Source organism: Helianthus annuus, chromosome 11 (genome assembly GCF_002127325.2).
Source record: "Helianthus annuus cultivar XRQ/B chromosome 11, HanXRQr2.0-SUNRISE, whole genome shotgun sequence".
NCBI lineage: Eukaryota > Viridiplantae > Streptophyta > Magnoliopsida > Asterales > Asteraceae > Helianthus > Helianthus annuus.
The window spans coordinates 23,994,844-24,017,192 of NC_035443.2; the positions used below are offsets into that span (position 1 = coordinate 23,994,844).

Genomic DNA, 22,349 nt, shown 5'->3' on the forward strand with positions numbered 1-22,349 from the left:
TATGATGAAAGATTCGTGTTAGCTTTTTTTTTTTTTTTTTCATAAATGCTTGTTTGTATTCATTTGCATTTATGAACGTTCGTTTGTGTTCGACTATGTCCATGAACGTTCGTTTGTGTTCGTTTGCATTTGCATTTATCCAACACCTAAAATTCACAAACAAACATAAACATGTTCAATTCCTTAACGAACAAACACAAACATAAAATCTCGTTCGATAAGTATTCATAAACACATATTTTCCTTAACAAACAAACACGAACAAGATATTCGTTTGGTCTGTTTGCAGCCCTACATACAACCGGTTGCTTTTGACTTTTAACACACTAACATCCAATGTTCTCAAACTCAAACGTAAGGCAGGACTGTTAAAACATAACTAAAAGTTGTAGGACCAAATCTGTAATTTAGTAAACAGTACAGGGACCAATATTGCAATTCACTTGCTTCATTTTCCCGATAATCAATCACACCCTCGTAGATCCCTTTTGTTTTGTTGTTGTTCATATGTTTTGATTGCAGGTGAAATCAGTAACGAATTAGAAGCTTCATGGGGCACACTGGTTCTTCATCTAGAAGAAAACACTCAAATAAAAAGACTCTCAAGGTTTGTTTGTCAATTTCCTACCCTTTTTTCTTTAATTTTACTTTTTAGGGTTTCGAATTTGTTTGATATTCTTGAAATTGTTTCTGGGATGTTGTTTTTTCATGTTTCTTGGTTAAATCTTGATGCTTTTGCACAATGTTTTGGGTAATTTTTAATGGGTTGTTAAGAATCTTGAAGTCTTGAATTGAAGTTGAAACAATTTGAATGTTGTTAGGGTTACCGGAAAAAGAAAAGTAGAAGTAAGTCGAAGAAGCTTCGTCGTCATCGTGACGATTTGGATTCGTCGAGTTCGGATGATGAATCCGCTAGTTCATCGCTTAATTCGTTATCTAGTTCGGAAGGTGAGTATAGAAGTAAAAGGGATCGTTCGCGCTCACAAAGTGGAGTAAAGGGTAGTAAGAAACGGAAGAGACGAAGGTACTCGAGTGAGGATAGTAGTGATGATTCGCTACCCGTGAAGAAACGAAAACGGTCGAAAAAAAGTAAAAAGATCAAGAAAAAGAAGAAGAAGAGTTCGAAACGCGATGGTTATGTTAGTTCTGCAAGCAGTGATTCAGGAAGCTGCTCGACGTGTAAAGACGAAGATATCAGTAGCGATGAACTGGGTTCACGCGAGAGGTCGAGGGGTAGGTCCAGAGAAAAGCGAAAGGGTCATAGAGATTCAACCAAGGGTAGAATTGGAAATAGGAAGAACAGGAGTGAAGCTAGAAGGTCTATTTCACCAAGCAGCAGTTACGGCAGTGAAAGGACTGAGAATACGACGATGGAAAACAACCCGGTGAGGTTAAGATCGGTTATTACGGTTGCAAACGTAGAGAACGAAGAAGACGACAATATGAAAAATGACGAGCTTAAAGAAGAGACTGTGTATGATTATGATGATTACCCGTCTAGTAAAAGCAATGATAGCGTTGAATTAGACGGTCGTTTTAATTATTCTCCTGATAAAGAAAGTGTGGCTAAAGAAGTAAACTCTGGTTCTATACTTGATGATAATAAGGGAAAAGAGAGCAATGTTTCTGATGATTTGGAGTCAATTTTGAGACAAAAAGCGTTAGAAAATTTAAGTAGATTTCGAGGTGGGACTAAAACGAAACCAGTAGCTCCTGTTGATGATAAACCTAAGAGCGATCAAACCGACGTTAAGCAGTTGACAACACGTGAAACCGTTAGCATGACACCGGTGTCGCAGCCAGTACCACACAGGAGTAGGTTTACGTGGAGACGAGATCCTTCTGCGGCAACAGGGAAAGATGAAAAGGCTGCAACTTACAACGAGCCGCACTCTAGTGGATCACAGCCAGCTGAACTTAAGTTACCGACGAGCAGGGTAGATAATAAGATATTGAATGAGACATCGATGGTCGATATCGATAATGTTGACCAAAAGTCAACTGCCGTTGTTGAAACACCCTCTTCTGCGCCTAAACAAGAAGGTAGCTCTAAGGAGCAGCAGAATGAAAGCAATGACAACTCGCAGTTTGAGAAGAAGACAATGTCTGTGATGAGGGGTGGTGAAATGGTGCAGGTAATCGTTTATTGCTTAATGTTAATTTGACAACGCTTATATATGAATATAACGTTTCGAGGTTTACGATTTTGTTTTTGTTGCCAGGTAAGCTACAAGGTTTACATCCCAAACAAAGCACCCGCTTTGGCTAGGAGGCAACTTAAGCGGTAACTTGTAATAATACATACACGTATGCATTTTTTTTTGTCAAGGTTTCATAAACGAATACCTGCAACAAGTGAGTTGTAAGTTAAAAAAAAAAAGACATGTTTTGGTCATCTTTTCCAGTAATACGAGAAACATGTATGTTTTAATTTTATCTTGTAAGGAAGTAAATTTTGAATACATGAAATCATTCATAGAAGTATAAAACACGAACTTTTTCTTCAGCTACCCGGTCTTCCTCTTTGTGCCTCTTATGCAAGCCCAATCATCGATTTGTGACACAGTAATCCCTTCCAAAATATCCGAGTATCGGTCCACAACTGTAGGTACCTAAAACATCTCAATAGTTAGGCCTGTAAGTGTAAACAAACCAAAAGTTCATGAACTATTAGTGAACTTGTTCGGTATGAAGTTTCGTTTATTTAATAAACGAACGAACATGAACAAAATTTTGTGTTCATTTAATTAAACGAACAAACATGAACGCACGTTTTGTTCGTTTATGTTTGTTCCTTTGTATTCATTTAAATTTTAATAAATACATCAGTATAAATATAAACATAAAACGGACTTTCTAACTACTTACACAAATATAACTAATTAGTTTTGGGTTTTCGAATAATAAAAATGGGTTTTCCAATGAAACTTATCGTATTCAATCACTAATTTATGTAAAAAAACTACTTCATGTTTGTCCGTGTTCATTTATGTTTGGTTAAATATGTTCATTTTTGTTCGTTTAAGTTTGTTTGTTTATGTTCATGAACTGTTCGTTTCGGTTTAAACGAACACAAACATGCCTATTTTCTTAATGAACAAACATGAACAAAAAATGTGTTCATTTATATGATCGTGTCCGTGTTCGGTTAAAGTTAAACGAACAAATACGAACATGCATCTGTTCGTGTTCGTTCTGTTCGGTTCGTTTACAGGCCTATCAACAGTTAAATGGGTCCACAATACTTTTCTAAATTTTTATCAACAAATTGATGGTTAGAAGGTACCTGCTCCAAGATAATACCAGATAGACCGACGACCCCACCAGGTTTAGCGTAAGAAACAATATGATCAGCCAAATCTAGCAACGGGTTCAAAAGAATATTCGCAACAACTACATCATACTTCTCTTTCTCAGTAACAATTTCCACAGCATGCTCCGTTACACCGTCGCTCTTCATAGCCCATTGCCATTGGTCGGTTGACGCAGGACTTATGTTACTTGGAACAACCTGCAGTGCCAGTTTGTCTGGTCCTATGTTGTTTAAGGTAGCATTATGACGTGCGGCTGTTATGGCTTGCGGGTCTATATCGAAACCAACGGCTAAGGCTGCACCAAACTGTAGCTCATGGTTAAGATTGCAAACCGGCGTTTGAAATAAACGAGTGTTAAAAAAGGTTACCTTTAGTGCTGCGATTGCGAGAATCCCTGAACCTGTGCCGTAATCCAAAACGGTTTCGCCACCTTTGATTAAGGTGTGCAATAATAGTAGACATAGTTTGGTTGTTGGGTGGTCGCCGGTTCCAAAAGCGAGCCCTGGGTTTAGAGTTATAATCATTGCTTCGACGTCCTGTTGAATTCCCAAATATAATTCAATAAGAAAGCCTAATACTAGCAATATTACCGTATCAAGACTGGTTATCGGGCAGTCCACTGATCAGCTATGCAGTTAATATCACCGATATATCACCGGTATATCGGTGATATATCGGTTATTGGTCTCCTCGTGAGATATCGGTGCAAAGTATCGGTACCGATATTGTCGGCGATATTGACCGACATTTGACCGATATATCACCTATATTCCCGATGTCAGTACATTTCTTCTTAGTTCTACCATTCGTCTTTCTTTGTGTTGCTGCTGTTAGTATTTTAATTCTTAATTGTTAGTATTAAATGTTAGTGTTTTAAGTTTTAATCAGTTTCTACTTGCTACAGTTGTTAGTGTTTTGCAAGTTGCAAAAAGTTAATGATAATCCACTGCAATTACCGATATCTCAAAATATCGGTCCTTGATCGCTATCCGATTTTTTACTGCATTAACTACTTAGCTGATTAGACAGTTTTTAGACTCCGGATGACGTTAAAATAATTAAGAAAACTAAAAAAATATACACAACTAATTTGAAACAAAATGTAGTACTATACATTTTGGTGTGAAATTAATATTACGAGTGACTAAAGTTGGTTAGCTTGAAGTCTACCTTTTAAATTAGCTCTTTGTTGAGTAAACATTCTTGTTAAAATGTACAAGTTAAACATGTTTTTGACCAAAGCAAAAGGTACTTATTTAGGCAAAGGCAATCTTTATAAATGACAAGAGCACACGAAGTCATACATACCGGTGGAGTTATCCATTCAGGCACAATCCAAAGACCTTCTGTAACTTCAATAGGATGGAAAGATTCCTGCAACACCAGATTAAGACCATAAAAAGTACAAGCTTTATGAAGTTTGATCTAAATGTTGTTGTCTTAGAATGTTCTTTGGTGTAAAACAAATATAAGAAAGCAAATAACCCGAGCATTTTCGATCCAATCGGAGTGGTAACCAGTGGTGACTTTGTAAACTGGTGTTTCTTTCAAGCCTATTGAATCAGCAGCCAGTGCAATACTTTGATGCACGTCATGAGATACATCGAAGATCGAAACAATCGAGATCTGCAAGATTATCAGTTGGTCATATCATCATCATCATCATCATCATCATACTCAGTAAATCCCAGTAATAGCAAAGCTAAGGTAGGGTCTGGGGAGGGTAAGATGTAGACAGCCTTACCTCTACCCCGTAGGAATAGAGAGTCTGCTTCCAGTGAGACCCCCCGGCTTCATAGTAGTTTTGCATCAAGCCTTGGACATAAGGCACATAACACTCAGCAATTAAGACAAAGGCTGGTTAGTGCATGTACTGCCTTGTCTTTCGGCTATCAACGCCACCACATGATGCATGATTAACCATCCCCCTCTTTTAACGTTATTTCACGAAATTAGTGAAATAACGTTAAAATTAATGCGCTTTCACTTTTGCCTCCCCCCCCCCCCCCCCGCGAGCGTCCACACATATATACATTATATGCGCATACCGCAAGCGGGCGTTATTTTTATTCATGGATTTACAGTGACTAATAAATAACCAATCACTCTTGTTTACCTCATCGTTAGAGTCGCCGCTGTCTGGTTCAAACACGCTTGTTGAAACAGCACCAAAACACAAAAGTGCCTCTGAAAGCATATCCTGACGAAACAAGATTGGAACTTGCAGTCAGTCATTCTAGGGAAATAATCAACTAATGCCACGTCGTTTCTTTACATATCATAACATAATCAGCAGCCACGTCAACATTTCATTAACGTCGTTAACTTTTTTTAACTAAGGATTGTTGAGAGCGATATAGTTAAAAGGTTAAACTACCAGTGGGAACATTAAAATGTGGGATCAGTAATGGCCAATGATGTCTAGTTAGGATTATTAGAATCCAATTTCCCTAGTAAAAATCACCAAAATAGTCGGACGGACCATGCATTTTTGTAATTCACCCTCAATTTTAGATATGTCACACATTCAACCCACATATTTTGGTATATGACACCTTTACTTTTAACTTTTGATAATTGACTACTTTAACCCCCTATTTTTTTCTACTTAATAATTTCACACCTCATTTTCTCAAACATTTCAATTCTTTTTTTAAATTACTTTTACGACTTCACACAGCACCGTACGAGACATTATACTCTTTTTTATCTATGTTAATGTCACAAACGTAATGTGTGTGACAAAGCAAAAAACGAGTCACATTACGCGCGGGCATCACACGTTAATGCCCTCAACATAATGCGCGTAACAAAGTCGAAAATCAACGATGACGCCGCAAAGCGCCGCACGAGTCAAAAATCTAGTTTATCCTAAAAATGGCTTTTAAAAAAAGTCGATGTTTATTTAAAAAAAATTAATGTTTTATTTAAGGTCCATTGAAAAATCCAAATTTATAAAAACAAAAAATAAAGATTGAACGCAAAAGATAAGTAGGGTGAGTAAGATTAAAGCTTGAATTGAATTGAATTGAATCTTACAGCAACATCTTGACGACTTTGAATATCCACAGATAGGTAGGAACCGGTAGTTGGGGTTTCAGAAGCAGAAGAAGATGTGGAAAATGCTGCAGTAACTGGGCTGGAATTCAAGAATTCTCTCAAGTTTCTTGATGGGTGGTCTCTGGTGGAACCAATTAGCTTGAAAACGCATCGAGAAGTGAGATTTTGGGTGCCGCGAATCGATGAGAAAGAAGTGCACGACAGGTGTTTGAAGAAATGACTACGAAAAGAATTCAAAAGCAGTGACATGATGGTGGTTGTTTTAGTATTGTAAGGTAAGGCCTGAGCCAAGTTCAGGCAATTTATCCGCTCACGTGACCAAGTGAAAACACAAACACACGACAACGGGTGCTCAGAATTCGTTTCAAATTCGAAATTCGATTATCAACAATTTGAAATTGATTTATTTCGGTTCCACTAAATCGAATACGAAATTACAATTTTAAAATCGAATCGATTCGAAATTCGAATTAAAATTATACATATTTTATTTATTATTTTTATATATAATACATATATAACTTTTATTCGCTATAGGATAAATTAATCTCTAAATTTATTCGAGGTATTAAAATAGCTCATTACCAAACACATTACAAAGCCCATAACTTAAACGAATTTGTTACAAATATTTACTGAGTTTGAATCAAAACGAATTTATCCGAGTTCGATTCGAATTCGAATTTTAATCGAATTCAAATTGGGATTTTAATTCGAATACAAATTCAAATCGAATAACCATTGGGTGTCAGCCCAATGGCCACCAGCCCGCATTCTAACCCGGAGGTGGTGGGTTCGAGTCTTGCTCGTTCCCAATGCTCCTACGGTAGCGGATTTACCCCCAGACTCAGGCTTGCTGGGTGGCGGTCTGCGAGGTGGGATCACCTCGGCGGTTGGGAGGACCGTGGAATATCCCCCCCCCCCCAAATTCAAATCGAATTGGCTGGCTCTTAATCGAATTCGAATACGAATTCAAGAAAAAAAAAAATTAAGAACCAGCCAATTCGATTTGAATGAACACCCTCAATTCCTTAAACTTTCTTCCTTTAAAAAAAATAATAATAATAATTAAAAGGGTTAGATTATAAATTTTACAAATGTGTATACAAGTTTCGGCAGATTTGATCATGTCTTTTTAGAAATTAAGGATACAAGTGATTGGGCTAGTAAACAATTAATTTGATATTAATATTAAGTAGCCTAATCACGCCAATAAAAAATTAATATCAAATCTAAAAGTTAGACCCTAAATTGATAAACGACAGTCTACTCATCGCCTCAATGTTTCATGTCGTTGTTACCCTAAGTCGATCGTCTCCTGTTCTCAACATCATTGTTCGTGCAATATGATCATCGTCTCGTCGGCCACAACATTGTTATTCATAAGAAAAATATTATGCCATGAAATGTGTCTGTTTTTAAAGTCATAAAAACTTGAGACCCAACATTATCACTGTCTCTCTCGACAAATTTAAATTGGGTGACACGGTTGTCCAAATCGCTCGAACTTCGCTTGAGGCTCGCTCGGAATATTTATTGCTCGGAAAATGCTCGCTTGATTTGAGGCTCGGTTTTAAATGAGCCGCTCCGCTCGGTTCGGTTTGTAAACGAGCCAAGCATGAGCAAAAGTCTGCTCGATTCGGCTCGTGAACAGCCATAGTCATACAAGACCTCCGAATTCTCATTGATTCCCTGATTCATTGATAACAACACTTGTTGATATGCTAATGAAACAAAGAATGATAAATTTATAGATATGAATATATGTTCAAATTGATTATTGAATGCATAATTTTCTAACATCAGACAAAGTAAAAAAAAAAAGGAACAAAAAAAAAGTCAAAAGACTGAACTTTTAAACATATATATTAACGCTATATCACATCTACCATAAAATTAAACTAGTGGGAAATCCGTGCGTTGTGACGGAGTCGACAAGATGGGGTGGGAACATAAATTATATATAAGTTGTATATATAGATAAATGATTTGACCAGATAAGAGATAAAAGACAACCATAATCAACCCAATCATAAATAAAACTGAAATTTCAACACAATACAAAAGGGCAAGTAATACTACATGAACACTGGGTGATTGGGTAAAAATTTGGGCACTCAGTAATAACTGATAACTATATTTTTAAGACGAATGACATACGAGAATTTGGACATCAAGCTTTTCAAAGCCATTCCGCCCAACAATTTTGACTCACAACTTGAGAGACCAGGCTCAATTGAGCCTTGATCTTTTATTCTATATCATCTTGGCTGTTTCTTTAGATACTAAACGGGTTGCTGCTACATGATCAAGCACATATACCACGTGAATGACAGAAAAGAGTATATATTAAAGAACCAACTTATGTGAAAAAAAAAATATTGTCAAAGCAAAAAGAGATTGAAAACAATATCTATTTAAAACTATGAGAATCGCGCGCGTTACGACGGGTACGTCTAATTTATGGTTTTGTTTTTTGATAGATAAGAGTGAAGAGACAATCTATTCTCTAGGAGGATGGATAACATGTGAAAATAATATGAATAATATGCACACTGGCAACTTCTAATAATACACGAGTTTTAACCTACTTATAATTCTAAACATACGTAAAAGTAATAATATATGCATTTAAATATAATAATTATAGATATTATTAAATAATAAACAAATCTAGTCCACGTCAAACTCAAATTTGAAAAAATTATTATATTATATTACAAATCAAACTTGAGCTTTAAAAATGAAGCTCTAAATGAGTCGAGCTCGAGACATCTTATGTTATATGGCATGAAAGCGGGTCGGCTAAGCTCATCTACACCCTATTTTGTAACTACTTTTCTACTTATACATATGATCCACAAAATATATGATATTAGGAATATATTACACCAAATCATAGAGAGCGCATAGATCTCTTAGGTCAAACAAAATCATGTTCGACTCGTTTACATCCATGTGGATATCAAGATCCAAATCTCCATCTACTTTCCATGTGCTCCATCGGGCCATTCCTGCATTTGTATGTACAATTTATACGTCTTGGATGCTAATGTTTTTGTGTAAGTGATAATTTTGACCCGTTTGACAAGTGTCCCCAAATTACTATAGTTAAAGGAACAAACATGTAAATCATGGTTTATTTATTTGAGTGCAGCTATCATACCTTTAATAAAGAAGGAAATATATGATGTTTAGTAATGTGAGCAATGTGGGACATAAATAATTGTAGACTTGAAATCTTCCTATTCTTGCTGTATGAATTCAGATTAGAAAGTTTCATTTTTTATTTCTTCAAATGATCAAATAATTTAAGTTTTTTTATATCTATGATTTACAAATAAATGTTACCTGTAAACCTTTTATTTGATCAAACCTTTTATATTATAATAATTGTCTACACAAAAAAATTAATACTAATTTATTTATTAAATAAGAAACTTGATTTCGCAAACAGGATCACAAAAAATTAAACAAAGTTAACATTTTAGATACAAAATATCAAATATTTATGGACACAAATACCTATTTCTTAAAAACCAAAGATTTCCATGTCAACAAAACAGAATATGGTTTAGATAGGTTAATTGCCTGAAGAGGTAACCGACTGGTAACCATGCTTTATAAGTGAAAAATCATCGAAGTTTTGTTTTAGAAAATGAGTTAAGGTAACTACCTTCCTAAATTTTAGATTTAAGGTAATCTGACTTGGTAACATGTCAAATTAATGAACTGGCATTAACGTTAACTATTTTGACTTCTGTTTTCAAAGATGACCCCAGAAGCTTCACCTTATAGCTCCAGTGGCTGCATCTTGGAATCATGGGCGAAGCTTTTAAGGGGCGGGCGGCCGACCTCCCAAACATTTCGCTCAGTAGTGGAGGAGAGTATTTAGTTTTCGTATAGAAATTTTTTAGCATATACGTTTTCGACCCCCGGTTTATAGAAATTTTTAGGTCCAGTGACTTCCGCCTCCCCGGTCGGAAATCTCAAGCTTCGCCACTACTTGGAATCTTAACAGTTCTATATAGAAACACAAAATTTTTGTAAGAGAACATTAAAATTAACTTTGTAATGATAGGTTTTTGTAACCATAATTTACACCTTACTTATTTTTAGCATTTAAAAAGCCGTTAGCAAGTAAGCCAAACATGATCTAACTGACTCGCTCGTTTCAACCCATACTATTACATTACCCTTTTGACCCATTAGCCACCCCTAGCTCTGTATGAAAACAAAAACAGGGAAACCTAGGTCTAGTCTAGAGAAATTTGAACATTTAAACAATATTTCATAGGAATGTGGTACCTGCAATAAAAGTGGCAGTTGCTCTCACTTTTGTAGCACAAACTTGCATTTGAAGTTGTCTTCTACATATAGCATGGGCAAACATTATACTCTTGCAAATGTTATCTGCAAACAAAGAAGATAAACAAGGTCGGGATTGTTGAAAAGTATGGTGAGTTTTTGTTTCTTGCTTCACGAAGGGCTTAAGATGATATAAATTAGCTGTTAATGAATTACAACCAGTAAAAGTATAGTTTTTATGTTAGATAAATGCATAGAATAGTAGTAGTAGTATCGCACAACAGAAATGAAAATGTCTCACAAATATGTTTTCATTTTGTTGTGGCAGTTGCTGCATTCATGACATAATCCCATTCACGAATCTGTTGCAACATCAGAAACTTAAATGCAAGCATGATATATAAAAATCATAACATAACCCAATTCATGATGCGGGTCAACATCTCCCTGTTCGCCTTTTCATTCAATCGTGCCTAGATGAGAAGAGCGGGATGCTCTTTAGGAGCAACACGAACCTCGTTGTAGAAAGCGTGATGCCAAATCTTTACCATGTCATCCTAGTTGCTGAAAATATGGTACTCCATAGGATACTTCAAAGTAATAATACCTCTTTTTGATTGTGCTTTGTCACCTACATAAGCATCTTTTTGGCCCAGACCTGCCGTAACAGCAGTGCGTCAGGGTCTACCAACAATACTTCGAAAGTTGCCCTTTGAGCATCATCACCGGCAAATCCAAACATTAAATTTTTAATTAATAAACCAAAAGGAGAGCCCCAATTCTACAGTAGACCCAAGAGTGAAGGAAAACAATCTTCAGCTGGCCTTCCCAAATCAGTTACGCATCCTTTTAACCGTACCAACTTTCCCCACATAACTATTTGCTTGACCCAACTCCCAAATGCATACTATTAAACGTACTGTTGTCAACGACGATTTTTTTTTTTTTTTTTTTTTTTTTGACAATCTGCTTGAAAAACCGCATCAAACAATTGCATAAAAATCTAAATCAATTACATAAAATCATTTAGGACGTTAACTAACCTCTGACCAAAACTCATGCCGAAATAAAATGTTCAAGGCCTTGAAACAACCTATGCAAATAACTAACTTGTTTGCTGCCAAAGGCTATTTTATCGACAAACCACCCACAAAACAAAATCAAACGATTTTAGAAAAATTACCAAAGATCAAACATGTTGTTATCTAACTTTTGACCAAAAATGGTGCCAAAATACAACTGTTAAGACCTCCACACAGTGTCTGCAATAGGGCTGACCTGATATTGTCATCAGGTAAAAATTGGTGTTGCGGACATTATAAGACCTCTTAACCATGCACGTTTTGACTTGAAACCTTTTCTAGAACCTAAAAAAATGTGTCCAGAGTGTTTACACAATAATTCATATGAAAACCAAAGCATCTAATACCCGAAATAGGCTTTGACCCGTAACTGCGCACTGTAGACAACAACATAAATGCTAATGAAACAAAGAATGATAAATTTATAGGGATGAATATATGTTCAAATTGATTATTGAATGCATAATTTTCAAACATCAGACTAAAGTTAAAAAAAAAAAAAGAACAAAAAAAAAGTCAAAAGACTAAACTTTTAAACATATATATTAACGCTATATTACATCTACCATAAAATAAAATAAAGCAGTCTACATAACAATGAAACACTATAATAAACATAAGAAGTAGGATTAAACACTTGTATAACTAAATTACTTTACACTTTAAACCTTACAACTACAATTCAACATAAACTTTCCACAACCTGATCAAGCCATAAAACAACCTGCTCAATTGATGGTCTTCTTCTTGGATCTTGATCTAAACACTTGCAAGCAATGCCCAAAACTTCCATCATTTCATTCTCACAACTCTTATCCCATATCAACAAATCAAATATCTCCGAGTATCGCGATTCAAGTTTCATCTCAAACACCCACGAAACCAAATTCCGGCAATTCTTCCCCTTACCAACTTCAACGGGCCGACGCCCTGTTATAAGTTCTAGAAGAACAACACCGAAGCTGTAAACATCGCCTTTGAAAGTTGCAATCAACGTTTGAGCGTATTCCGGTGGAATGTACCCGAGTGTGCCTACCAAATCGGTTGTTACATGAGTGTCGTAAGGGCATAGTAATCTCGAAAGCCCGAAATCAGCTAAATGGGCCTTGAATTTTTCATTTAGGAGGATATTGCTTGTTTTGATGTCACGGTGGATTATTTTCGACTCGTTATGCAAGTATGCCAACCCGTGTGCGGCTCCTTTTGCTATCTTTAACCTCGCACGCCATGTTAACGGCGGTTCGTCATCGACTCGTTCGTGTAACCAGTAATCCAAACTACCGTTTTCCATGTACGAATAGATTAGTAACTGATCCGACCCGTATTTGCAGTACCCTTTAAGGGAAACAAGATTCGTGTGTTGGGCTCTTGAAAGAGCTTCAACTTCTGCATGAAATTCGCGTTCCATTTGACCGCAATCACCCGAAAGTCTCTTGATTGCTGCTTTTGAGCCGTTAGGAAATGTGGCTTTGTAAACGAGCCCAAACCCGCCACACCCGATTATGTTAGATTGGCTGAAGTTATTCGTTGCTTCGACTATGTTTGAAACCGTGAGGTCCTTGCAACCAGATGCCGGGAAAAATACGGGCTTTGACCCGTTTGGCCCACCCGATAACCCGTTTGCAACGCTGTAATTCTCATCTTCTAATTTCGAAAGCGAATCCCGGTGTTTTTTTCTCGACATTCTGAGAAGAACGATTCCGAGCAAGATCATGATTACGGCTACGATACCGAGTGTTATTCCAATGATACTGCTTCTCCCAAGTTTTCTATGCGAACTGGAACGAAGAGATGGAGTTGTTTTCAGCCCGCAACGAGGAAGAGATTCCCCGCAAAGACCCGAATTACCTTCGAAGCTCGAGGCCGGGAATCCCGAAAACTGAGTTCCGGTAGGAATCGGACCTTCCAAGTGATTATGTGCAACGGAAAACATCGAAAGAAATGAGAGCGTGTTTAACGAACTCGGAATCGATCCATGAAGATCGTTTGACGACAAATCCAAAACCTCCAAATTTCTCATTTCAGAAATCGTGCTCGGGATCGTTCCGCTCAGATTGTTCTTGCTCAAATCCAGTACATGAAGCTGTATTAACTTCCCGATTTCCGGCAAAATCAAACCGTTTAATTTGTTGTTGCTGAGGTAAATTGACGGAGGAAAGCTTGCAACTTGATTGTACTGAAGCCCTCTACCACTTTGATTCCTCTTAACAAACAACGGGATTCCAGTAGTCGATCCAAGAATCGAAGAACTTATGTTCAAAGAAACCAAACTCTTCAACTCGGTCAAACTCTTCGGGAGTTGACCCGAGAGCGAATTATTCGAAAAATCCAAGTAAAACAGCCTCTCCATTTGACCGATCCAAGACGGTATCCCCCCATTTAAGCGATTCCACGATAAATCGAGTACCTCTAGCTTCGGACAACCGATTAACCATTTCGGGATTTGACCCGTGAGTCCCGAATTTGCAACTGCAAGAACCATTAACCTCTCGAACCCGTTCGCATTAACGGGAATTTCTTCCCCACGAAAGTTTTTAGTCAATATAAGAGTCGATAGATTCTTGCAGTTTTGTAATACAGATAACGCGAGTGGCAAATTCGTCAAACCATTGTTAGAAAACGAGAGAAACGAAAGATTCGAAAGGTTCGAGTAGCTAACGGGAATTTCTCCATACAATTCGTTCTTTGCAAGATTCAAGATTCTCAGTTCATGACAATTTGAAAGTGAGATTGGTAAAGAACCTTTAAACTTATTACTACCAAGATCAAGAATGCATAAATTAGGAAACTTGGAGAAATTGGTAATCAAAACACCCGATAACGAATTGTTACGAAGATCAAGAACTCTTAGACTAGAACATGCTTCAATGGTGGAAGGCAATGGCCCTGAGAATGAGTTTGTATGTGCAGTTAACTCTTCCAAATGTGTTAAGTTGTTGAACACATTAGGAAGTGGGCCTGCAAACCGGTTACCGAATAAAACGAACGATTGGAGGTTCGAAAGTTTACCGAGATTCGTACTGAGCTCGCCGGAAAAGTTGTTCGACGAAAGAGAGAGCCGTTTCAGGGACGAAAACGAGTATATAAACTCCGGTATATCGCCTGAAAATGAGTTGGAATGGATGTGAAGTTCTTGAATAGATTTGCCACAGGTGTGAAAATTTTCAAGATTGCCAGTGAAATTATTCATTGACAGATCGAGAAACCGAAGATCGGTTGACGAATTGCAAATTTGTGAATTGAATTCACCCGAAAACGAATTGTTGCTCAAGTTGAATGCAATTAGATTTGGAAAATTCCCAAAACCTGATAGATTCCCAGATAAATAATTGCTGGACACATTAACAACTTGAAGATTCTTCAAATTCGAAAGATTTTTCGGCAATTCTCCTTCGAATTGATTATACGAAAGATCAAGAAATCTCAAATTTTGCAACTGAGATATAGAACCTGAGATCACACCCTTTAGCCCTTTTGCAGACAAGTTCAGCATAGCAACTTTCGAAACATTTTTCGCATCGTTTTCGCACACGACACCGTCCCAGTGACAGCAAATGGCATCACTGGACCAAGATGAAAGTCCAGACCCATTTGTTAAACCTAAAGCAAGCTCCTTTAGAGCTACCAGATCAACCGGATCACATGTTTGGCTTAGGGTTTTGACACCCAAACATGAACAAAAGAACAAGGCAAACAACACCCAACTGAGGAAATTCATTGATCAGAAAAACCCCAATTTGACAAGTTCAGCACATCCCTAAAATACCAAGTTGCTAATATAGAACAAGATGATGAAATTAAAGGCCCAAAATAGATCAAAAGATTCAAATCCCTATACAATAAGATGAATCAATAGCAAGATTTGGAACCCAAATCCCAAAACCTCAAAGAAACAAAAAGCAAAACAGAAACAGAAGCAAGAAGATTAAAGAAAGCTTGTAAAAGAAGCAACCGAGAAAACACTCAATGGCACATGAGAGTCTTTAATGATTTAAAATCTCAAGCTAGAAGAAAGTAAACTCTTTTATTGATTCTCAAACCAGACCCACAACAGAAATGAAACCACAGTACCGTTTAGTGTCGATCACTTGTGAAGGAAGCAAGAAAAGCAGACAGTAATCATGTGTTGGCTTTTTATCAAACAGGTGGTGGGCATTACGAAATTTACCAACGGAAGATGAAAAAGATAAAGTGGGTGTGGGAAATTTAAAGTGAAATTGTGTGTAGTTGTTAGATCTTGACATTAGTCACACAAGTTGTTTTGACTTTGGATTGGTGGCAAGATTTTCAAAGCTCTAATCTGACTAATCTCACCATTTGTCTGCTCCCAGAATTATTAATGCCGCAAAACCCTCTCCATACAAAATTAATATTAATAATATATTCATTCGGTGAATAATATTTTATGATTAACAAGTCATTAATTAATCTAATATACATATTATTAAATGGAATTTTGTTTTTTGATGTGACGTATACTTTTTTCCTTTCTCAATCTTCTTTAACTTTGACTTTTTTTTCCTTAATTAAAGTTTTCTTAATAATATATTAGTGGGATTCGTTGCGGTTGGTATTGGTTTAGTTTGTTTTGATATTGATAAGGTATAAGGCTATGCGGTATGGTTCTCTATTGGAGGATGATCCGCCACATAGGTGCCACGTAGAACGGGTGTGAGGATGGGGCAAAGAGATTGGAGGTGAGGAAATGGGGGGATGAACCTAATATGTATGTATATATATATATATATATGGGACCGCTAAAATGAGAACCACCTCCAGTTGTAAGAACCATGAGAACTTTTTGATCCGGGGCGAGTTGGACCAATTTTTTTTTCATAAACGTAGATGCGTGTGTTATAAACACATTTGTAAAAAAAATCAAAAAAAAAAAGTCGTGTGTGTAGTTTTGAGCACCACAAGTTTGGTGTTTACGGGTACCCGTAAACACCCGTAAACACCAAACTTGTGGTGCTCAAAACTACACACACGACTTTTTTTTTTTTGAATTTTTTTTTTTACAAATGTGTTTATAACACACACATCTACGTCTATGAAAAAAATTTTGGTCCAACTCGCCCCGTACGGTGTAGTTCTCATGGTTCTTACAACTGGAGGTGGTTCTCATTTTAGCGGTCCCCTATATATATATATATATATATATATATATATATATATATATATATATATATATATATATATAAGTTGTATGTATAGGTGTGTGAGAGAGGGGGAGGACCAGCTCCATCCTCCACAGGAAGCCGATCAGGACGCCGCTGGAGGGGGGCGAAATGAGTGGAGGAGCGGCGCCGGTGGGGGACGAAGGTGGGACGGTGCCCACACCGTGCAGCCTAAATACTCGGTATAGATTATGATACCAAGTTTAAATTCAACTTCATTTTTGATAAAATTTATATTGGAATACCGATATGTATTTTGTTTTTTTTAATCAAATTAAATGAAATTTAAATGGTTGAAGATGTATGTTATTCAGTGGCGGATCCAGAAATCTTTTTTACCGGGTTTCTTTTGGTCGATTTTCACTAATTCTCACTATTTTTTTAAATAATATAAAATTTCCTCTATTTTTTTCATTTTTTCCAAACTAAGGGGGTTCCCGGAACCCCCAAAACACCCCTGGATCCGCCACTGATGTTATTTATAGTATAAGAGTTGAAACCGAAACTATTGTTTACCCCGGGAATTTGGTCGGTATTGGTTGATTCGGTTCGTTACGATACGGGTAAGATACTGACACTCGCTACATAAATCGAAAAAGAAACCCACAAAAATTAAATCGTGATATGCCTAAAAGGACACCAACGCGTGTTTTACATCGATCGAGAACCATAAAAATGAATATCGGTACTGGTTTTGATAATACCGATGGCGGTTCATCATGGTTTCGGAAATTGTCATAATTTATGATACCAAAAAATATTTTACTTTTAATACAACTTCATTTTCAACGTACTTTGTACCAAAATGTCAAAAAAAAAAAACAAAATTAAACACAACTGTGTTATTCAGCTTTTTATAAAAAGTCAACAAACACAAGTTAACAGAAAAAAAAAATCACATTAAATAAAAAATAAATGGTTAAAGACGTATATTATTTAAAGTGTAGACACTGAAACTAAAACTTAAGAAAACAATATATTATTATAACAATTTCATCTATATTTTTAATGAGTATAGTAAGTAGCAGAGCCGTCCTTGGGGATTTATATGTCTCGGCCAAGCGGAAAAAAGTCTTTTGGCCTAACGAATTTTTTTTAAACGACGATTAACTTTATAACAAAACACCGGCTTGAGACTTTTTCGTTAATTCATCTAGTTTTCTCTTGTTACATTTTGAGCACTGGATAGTTGTATATGATGCATAATTTCTAAAAATCAAATTTAAATTCAGAGTCAAAACCGTAACTCAATTCTGTATTATTATCTAACAACTAAAAAATTGCTGAATTTTAAGTCTAACAATCAACAAAACACCCAATTTAGGACTCAACATCCAACAAAAACTAACGTTTTAAAAACTAGTATTTTAATCGCAACGGTTAGACTCAAAAATGGTTCAACTGGTTGAATCGAGTTGTACCTGGCGGTTTAACTGTCTTGACTAATTAACTCTATAAATCCATAAAATTTAATTTCAACTCAAAATATAATCCAAAACTACATCATTCCATAATAAAAAAAAAATTCCAAAAGTTAATCCATAATCAAAAAATTATCCAAAAGTTCGTTGATTAAATACCCATTATATAGCAATTAGCAAACACTATAACAATTAACAACATGAATGATTGAACAAAATTCAAAAGAAGGTAAATCTGGATGATTGGTTGTAGAACTTAATTTGAAAAACCCAATGATTTTCTATCTTTGAGTGAGGAAGAAGTTTAATCGATGTGGATTGTCAATTGTGGCCACTAAGTTTTACACTTTAACGAAGAAGGTAAATAGTCACCTATTTCAGGCACCTAAAAATTAAAAGTTCAAAAATTTGACCTTTGGCCAGGTATGAACCGGTACTGGTATACCGGTATAACCCAATTTACCGGCGGTACAATTTTTTTTGCCGTTTCCTTAGTTTACTGGTATAATTCGTGTCGGCCAAGCATCCGACATCCGGTTTAACCGGTTCAACCGGCCGGTTTAAACCGGTTTTTAAATCATTGACAAAAACACACCCAATTTAGGGCTCAACATTCAAGAAAACAAGCAATTTATTGCTAAATTAACAACTATAAATTAGGGCAAAATTCTGTGAATCAACAAAGTGAAACAATTAAAAATCATACCTTAATTGAATGATTTGGTTGCGATAGTCGTAGGCGTCAATTCCGGTCTTCTTCGGTGGTCGCTGGCGTGGCTATGGTGGTGGCATGAAGTGACGATGGTGGATTGATGGGTCAGGCGCTGGAATCGAACAATGGCAACAACAGTGTCGCTTTCTTTCTTTCTTTTTTGTTTTTATATTTTTATTTGATATTGTTAATTAAATTAGGTAGATATTTGGAAAATGAATATGGATCAAAATAAGATTAATGAGCCTAATATGTTATAAGATTTTAGATATGAATAAACATAAATTTATTTGGGCTCAATAATATACAAAGGGTCCACTAAATTTTTTGGTTTCACATTTATATATATAATTTATTAGGTTAGAACCCCGTGTATTACACGGGTTGAGTAATGTAATTTTATATATTAAATAATAAAACGTTATACCTTTATGAACCCCGTATATTGTACGGGTTAAATAAATGTAATTTTATATATCAAATAATTAAAAAAGTTATATCTTTAAAAACCATGTGTATTACACAGATTAAATAAATGTAATTTTGCATACTAAATACTAAAAAACGTCGTATCTTTAAAAAAACCCGTGTATAATCGGGTTGAATAAATCTACCAAATAATAACAAAATTACATCCTTAAAACCCCGTATGTTACACGTGTTGAATAGATCTAAAAAAGAGTTATATCTTTAAAAACCATGTGTATTACACCTATTAAATAAATGTAATTCTGTATATTAAATACTAAAAACGTCATATCTTTAAAAAACTCGTGTATAGTCGGGTTGAAAAATCTACCAAATAATAAAAAATTATATCCTTAAAAAACCCATGTATTACACGTGTTGAATAAATATAATTTTACATAGCAAATGATAAAAGGTTATATCTTTAAAAACTTCGTGTATTACACGGGTTATATAAATGTAACTTTGTATAGTAAATAATAAAAAAAGTTATATTTTTCAAAACCCCGCATTTTACACGAGTAATAAATATAATTTTGTATATCAAATAATAAAAAAATATATTTTTAATAAATTAGGATAACATTTAATATTAATTTATTATTTATATATTTAACATAAGATAAGTAGGAAAGAGAGGTATTTGTTTTAAAAATATATTAAATTAACAATTTAGATTTGAGAATAATACTTTATTAAAGTATGATAAGATTTAATATTAATTTAGTATTTATTTAGTTAATATAAGATAAGTACAGATTTGAGGATGCCTTCAATGAATTACACGTGTCTAAAAATTGGTTTATTTTATTATAGTAGATTTTAAAAAACTTAGGCCTTCGAAAAAATCAGGCCACAGTTGAGGTTGCGGCTTGCCCACCCCCAGCCTTGAATTAGATTGTATTCTCTAGTCTAGAGGAAATTACCCTAATCGTCATGTGCTAGTTATTTGCTTAATCGTCACACTTTTGATCTTTTAAATGGATTATTAAGTTAGTGAAAAGTTACAATTTATATATACCTTTAATTTAATGGATTATTAAGTTAGTGAAAAGTTACAATTTATATATACCTTAAAACTAGGTTAGAATCCTGTGTATTACACGAGTTGAATAAATATAACTTTATATATTATGGGGTAACTTTGTAGAATAGTAACCAAGTTTTAAAAGTGTTCCAGTTATGTCACTCAGGTTTCAAAAGTGTTCCAAACAGATCACTCATCATTCATTTTTCATTAAAATTAAGGGTTTTTTCATTCATTTCATAGGTAACCGTGGTGATGTGGATTTTTATTTCCTTTTTTCCTGATGCTAACTCGAGTGACGTGGATTGTAACCTGTTTTTTTAATTTTTATTGTAATTAAAGTGTTTTTATTTTTTAATAAATATAATTTCCTATATTAAAATAATCCGAGTCCAACATCTTATGCTCCATATTTTTCTTGACACATGGAAACAAGTACATGTCTCGATTTGAATGTTAAGTTATCTAATTGGGACAAAAACGATACGAATGACCTAATTAGAACACTTTTAAAACTTGGTCACTATTCCGTGACATTTTCCCTATTATAGATAATAAAAAAGTTACATCTTTAAAAACGTGTATTGCATGGGTTGAATAAACACGTGTATTACAAGGGTTGATTAAATATAATATAATCGGTTAACACAAATGGTCGTCAATATATGTTTTTGAAAAAAAAAATGAACTTTGATGTATTATAACATTTTACTTTGTTTTTTATTTATTTATTTTTAGGTTAGAAACTTGTGTATTACACAAGTTAACATTTTACTTTATTTTTTATTTATTTATTAATAGGTTAGAAACTTAAGTATTATGCATGGTTAAATCGATGGAATTTTAAATTAAATAGTTATTAATAAGCGGAAAAAGTAAAAGAAAACGCTAAAAGAAAAAAAATGTTTTTTTTTTAATTTTTATTACCCGTCGGTTATGAGATAGTAAATAAAGATAAAGAACATAAACTTTTATATAAACAATTAAAACTATCTTTATCTTTATAAATAATAAAAACGTTAATATATAGTTTTTAATTTTATTAATTAATATATGGTTATCAGTTATCCTTATTCTTATCATCAAAATCTTTTAATTTTAATAAATAATATATGGTTATCACTTATCTTTATCTTCATCATCAAATCTCTTCTACAAATTTTAATTGAGACCACCTCATAAAGCGACATGTGTCCCCAAAGTGGTTTCTATTATTATATAGTACTAGTGGTAAGACCCGTGTGCAAACGCGGGTCGTTTCTTGGAAAACCATGCATAACACTAAAAGATTAAAGGTTCTCAACAATACGGGTGGTTTTTGCATACCCCATTTTATTAAACGACGAATGATTATACATCACTTACATAAGCCATTTTGTTAAGAAATATGAAACGATTTCTTAACAATAAAAAGATTAAAGTTTCTCAAACATTGTTTTAACGCAATAGTGGTTTCAAACCACCTTTTTTACCCAATAGCTGTTTCAACCACTGTTTTCTCCACAAAACACTGTTTTAATCCAACAGTGGTTTCAAACATCTGTTTTCGTCCATCTGTTCACCCAATAGTGGCTTCGAAGTGGTTTCATACCCAACAATGGTTTCAAAACACTGTTTTAACCCAAAACAGTGGTTTCACTTTTCCTCCAAAAACACTATTTTAACCCAACAGTGGTTTTAAACATCTGTTTTCATCCATTGTTGGATGTATCAACCACTGTTTTATTTTCTAACATCTATTCACAACAAATATAATTAATACTAATCCGCATAAAGGTTA

At 34.9% G+C, this 22,349-nt stretch overlaps 3 protein-coding genes across 3 annotated transcripts; 1 reads left to right on the plus strand and 2 right to left on the minus strand.

Moving 5' to 3' along the window:
* Positions 1-461: 461 nt before the first annotated feature.
* On the plus strand, positions 462-2,464 carry LOC110891401 (micronuclear linker histone polyprotein). The gene is made up of 3 exons (XM_022139093.2): positions 462-607; positions 822-2,135; positions 2,223-2,464. Exons 1-3 carry the CDS (start codon positions 551-553, stop codon positions 2,286-2,288), a joined length of 1,437 nt encoding a protein of 478 aa, XP_021994785.1. The 5' UTR covers positions 462-550; the 3' UTR covers positions 2,289-2,464.
* LOC110891402 (ribosomal protein L11 methyltransferase) lies at positions 2,373-6,724 on the minus strand. The gene is made up of 7 exons (XM_022139094.2): positions 6,354-6,724; positions 5,431-5,514; positions 4,800-4,940; positions 4,623-4,688; positions 3,683-3,850; positions 3,287-3,619; positions 2,373-2,612 (listed from the first exon to the last, which is right to left on the minus strand). Exons 1-7 carry the CDS (start codon positions 6,621-6,623, stop codon positions 2,508-2,510), a joined length of 1,167 nt encoding a protein of 388 aa, XP_021994786.1. The 5' UTR covers positions 6,624-6,724; the 3' UTR covers positions 2,373-2,507.
* Positions 6,725-12,275: 5,551 nt separating this feature from the next.
* On the minus strand, positions 12,276-16,072 carry LOC110891400 (phytosulfokine receptor 2). Its single transcript, XM_022139092.2, has one exon. It carries the CDS (start codon positions 15,480-15,482, stop codon positions 12,447-12,449), a length of 3,036 nt encoding a protein of 1,011 aa, XP_021994784.1. The 5' UTR covers positions 15,483-16,072; the 3' UTR covers positions 12,276-12,446.
* Positions 16,073-22,349: the final 6,277 nt, after the last annotated feature.

Coding starts and splice junctions, on each gene's coding strand:
- LOC110891401 (XM_022139093.2), top strand. CDS start 551: ATGGGGCACACTGGTTCTTCATCTAGAAGAAAACACTCAAATAAAAAG. Junction 608..821: donor CAAATAAAAAGACTCTCAAG/GTTTGTTTGTCA, acceptor GAATGTTGTTAG/GGTTACCGGAAAAAGAAAAG. Junction 2,136..2,222: donor GGGGTGGTGAAATGGTGCAG/GTAATCGTTTAT, acceptor TTTTGTTGCCAG/GTAAGCTACAAGGTTTACAT.
- LOC110891402 (XM_022139094.2), bottom strand. CDS start 6,623: ATGTCACTGCTTTTGAATTCTTTTCGTAGTCATTTCTTCAAACACCTG. Junction 3,620..3,682: donor TCGCAATCGCAGCACTAAAG/GTAACCTTTTTT, acceptor CATGAGCTACAG/TTTGGTGCAGCCTTAGCCGT. Junction 2,613..3,286: donor CTGGTATTATCTTGGAGCAG/GTACCTTCTAAC, acceptor GAGATGTTTTAG/GTACCTACAGTTGTGGACCG.
- LOC110891400 (XM_022139092.2), bottom strand. CDS start 15,482: ATGAATTTCCTCAGTTGGGTGTTGTTTGCCTTGTTCTTTTGTTCATGT.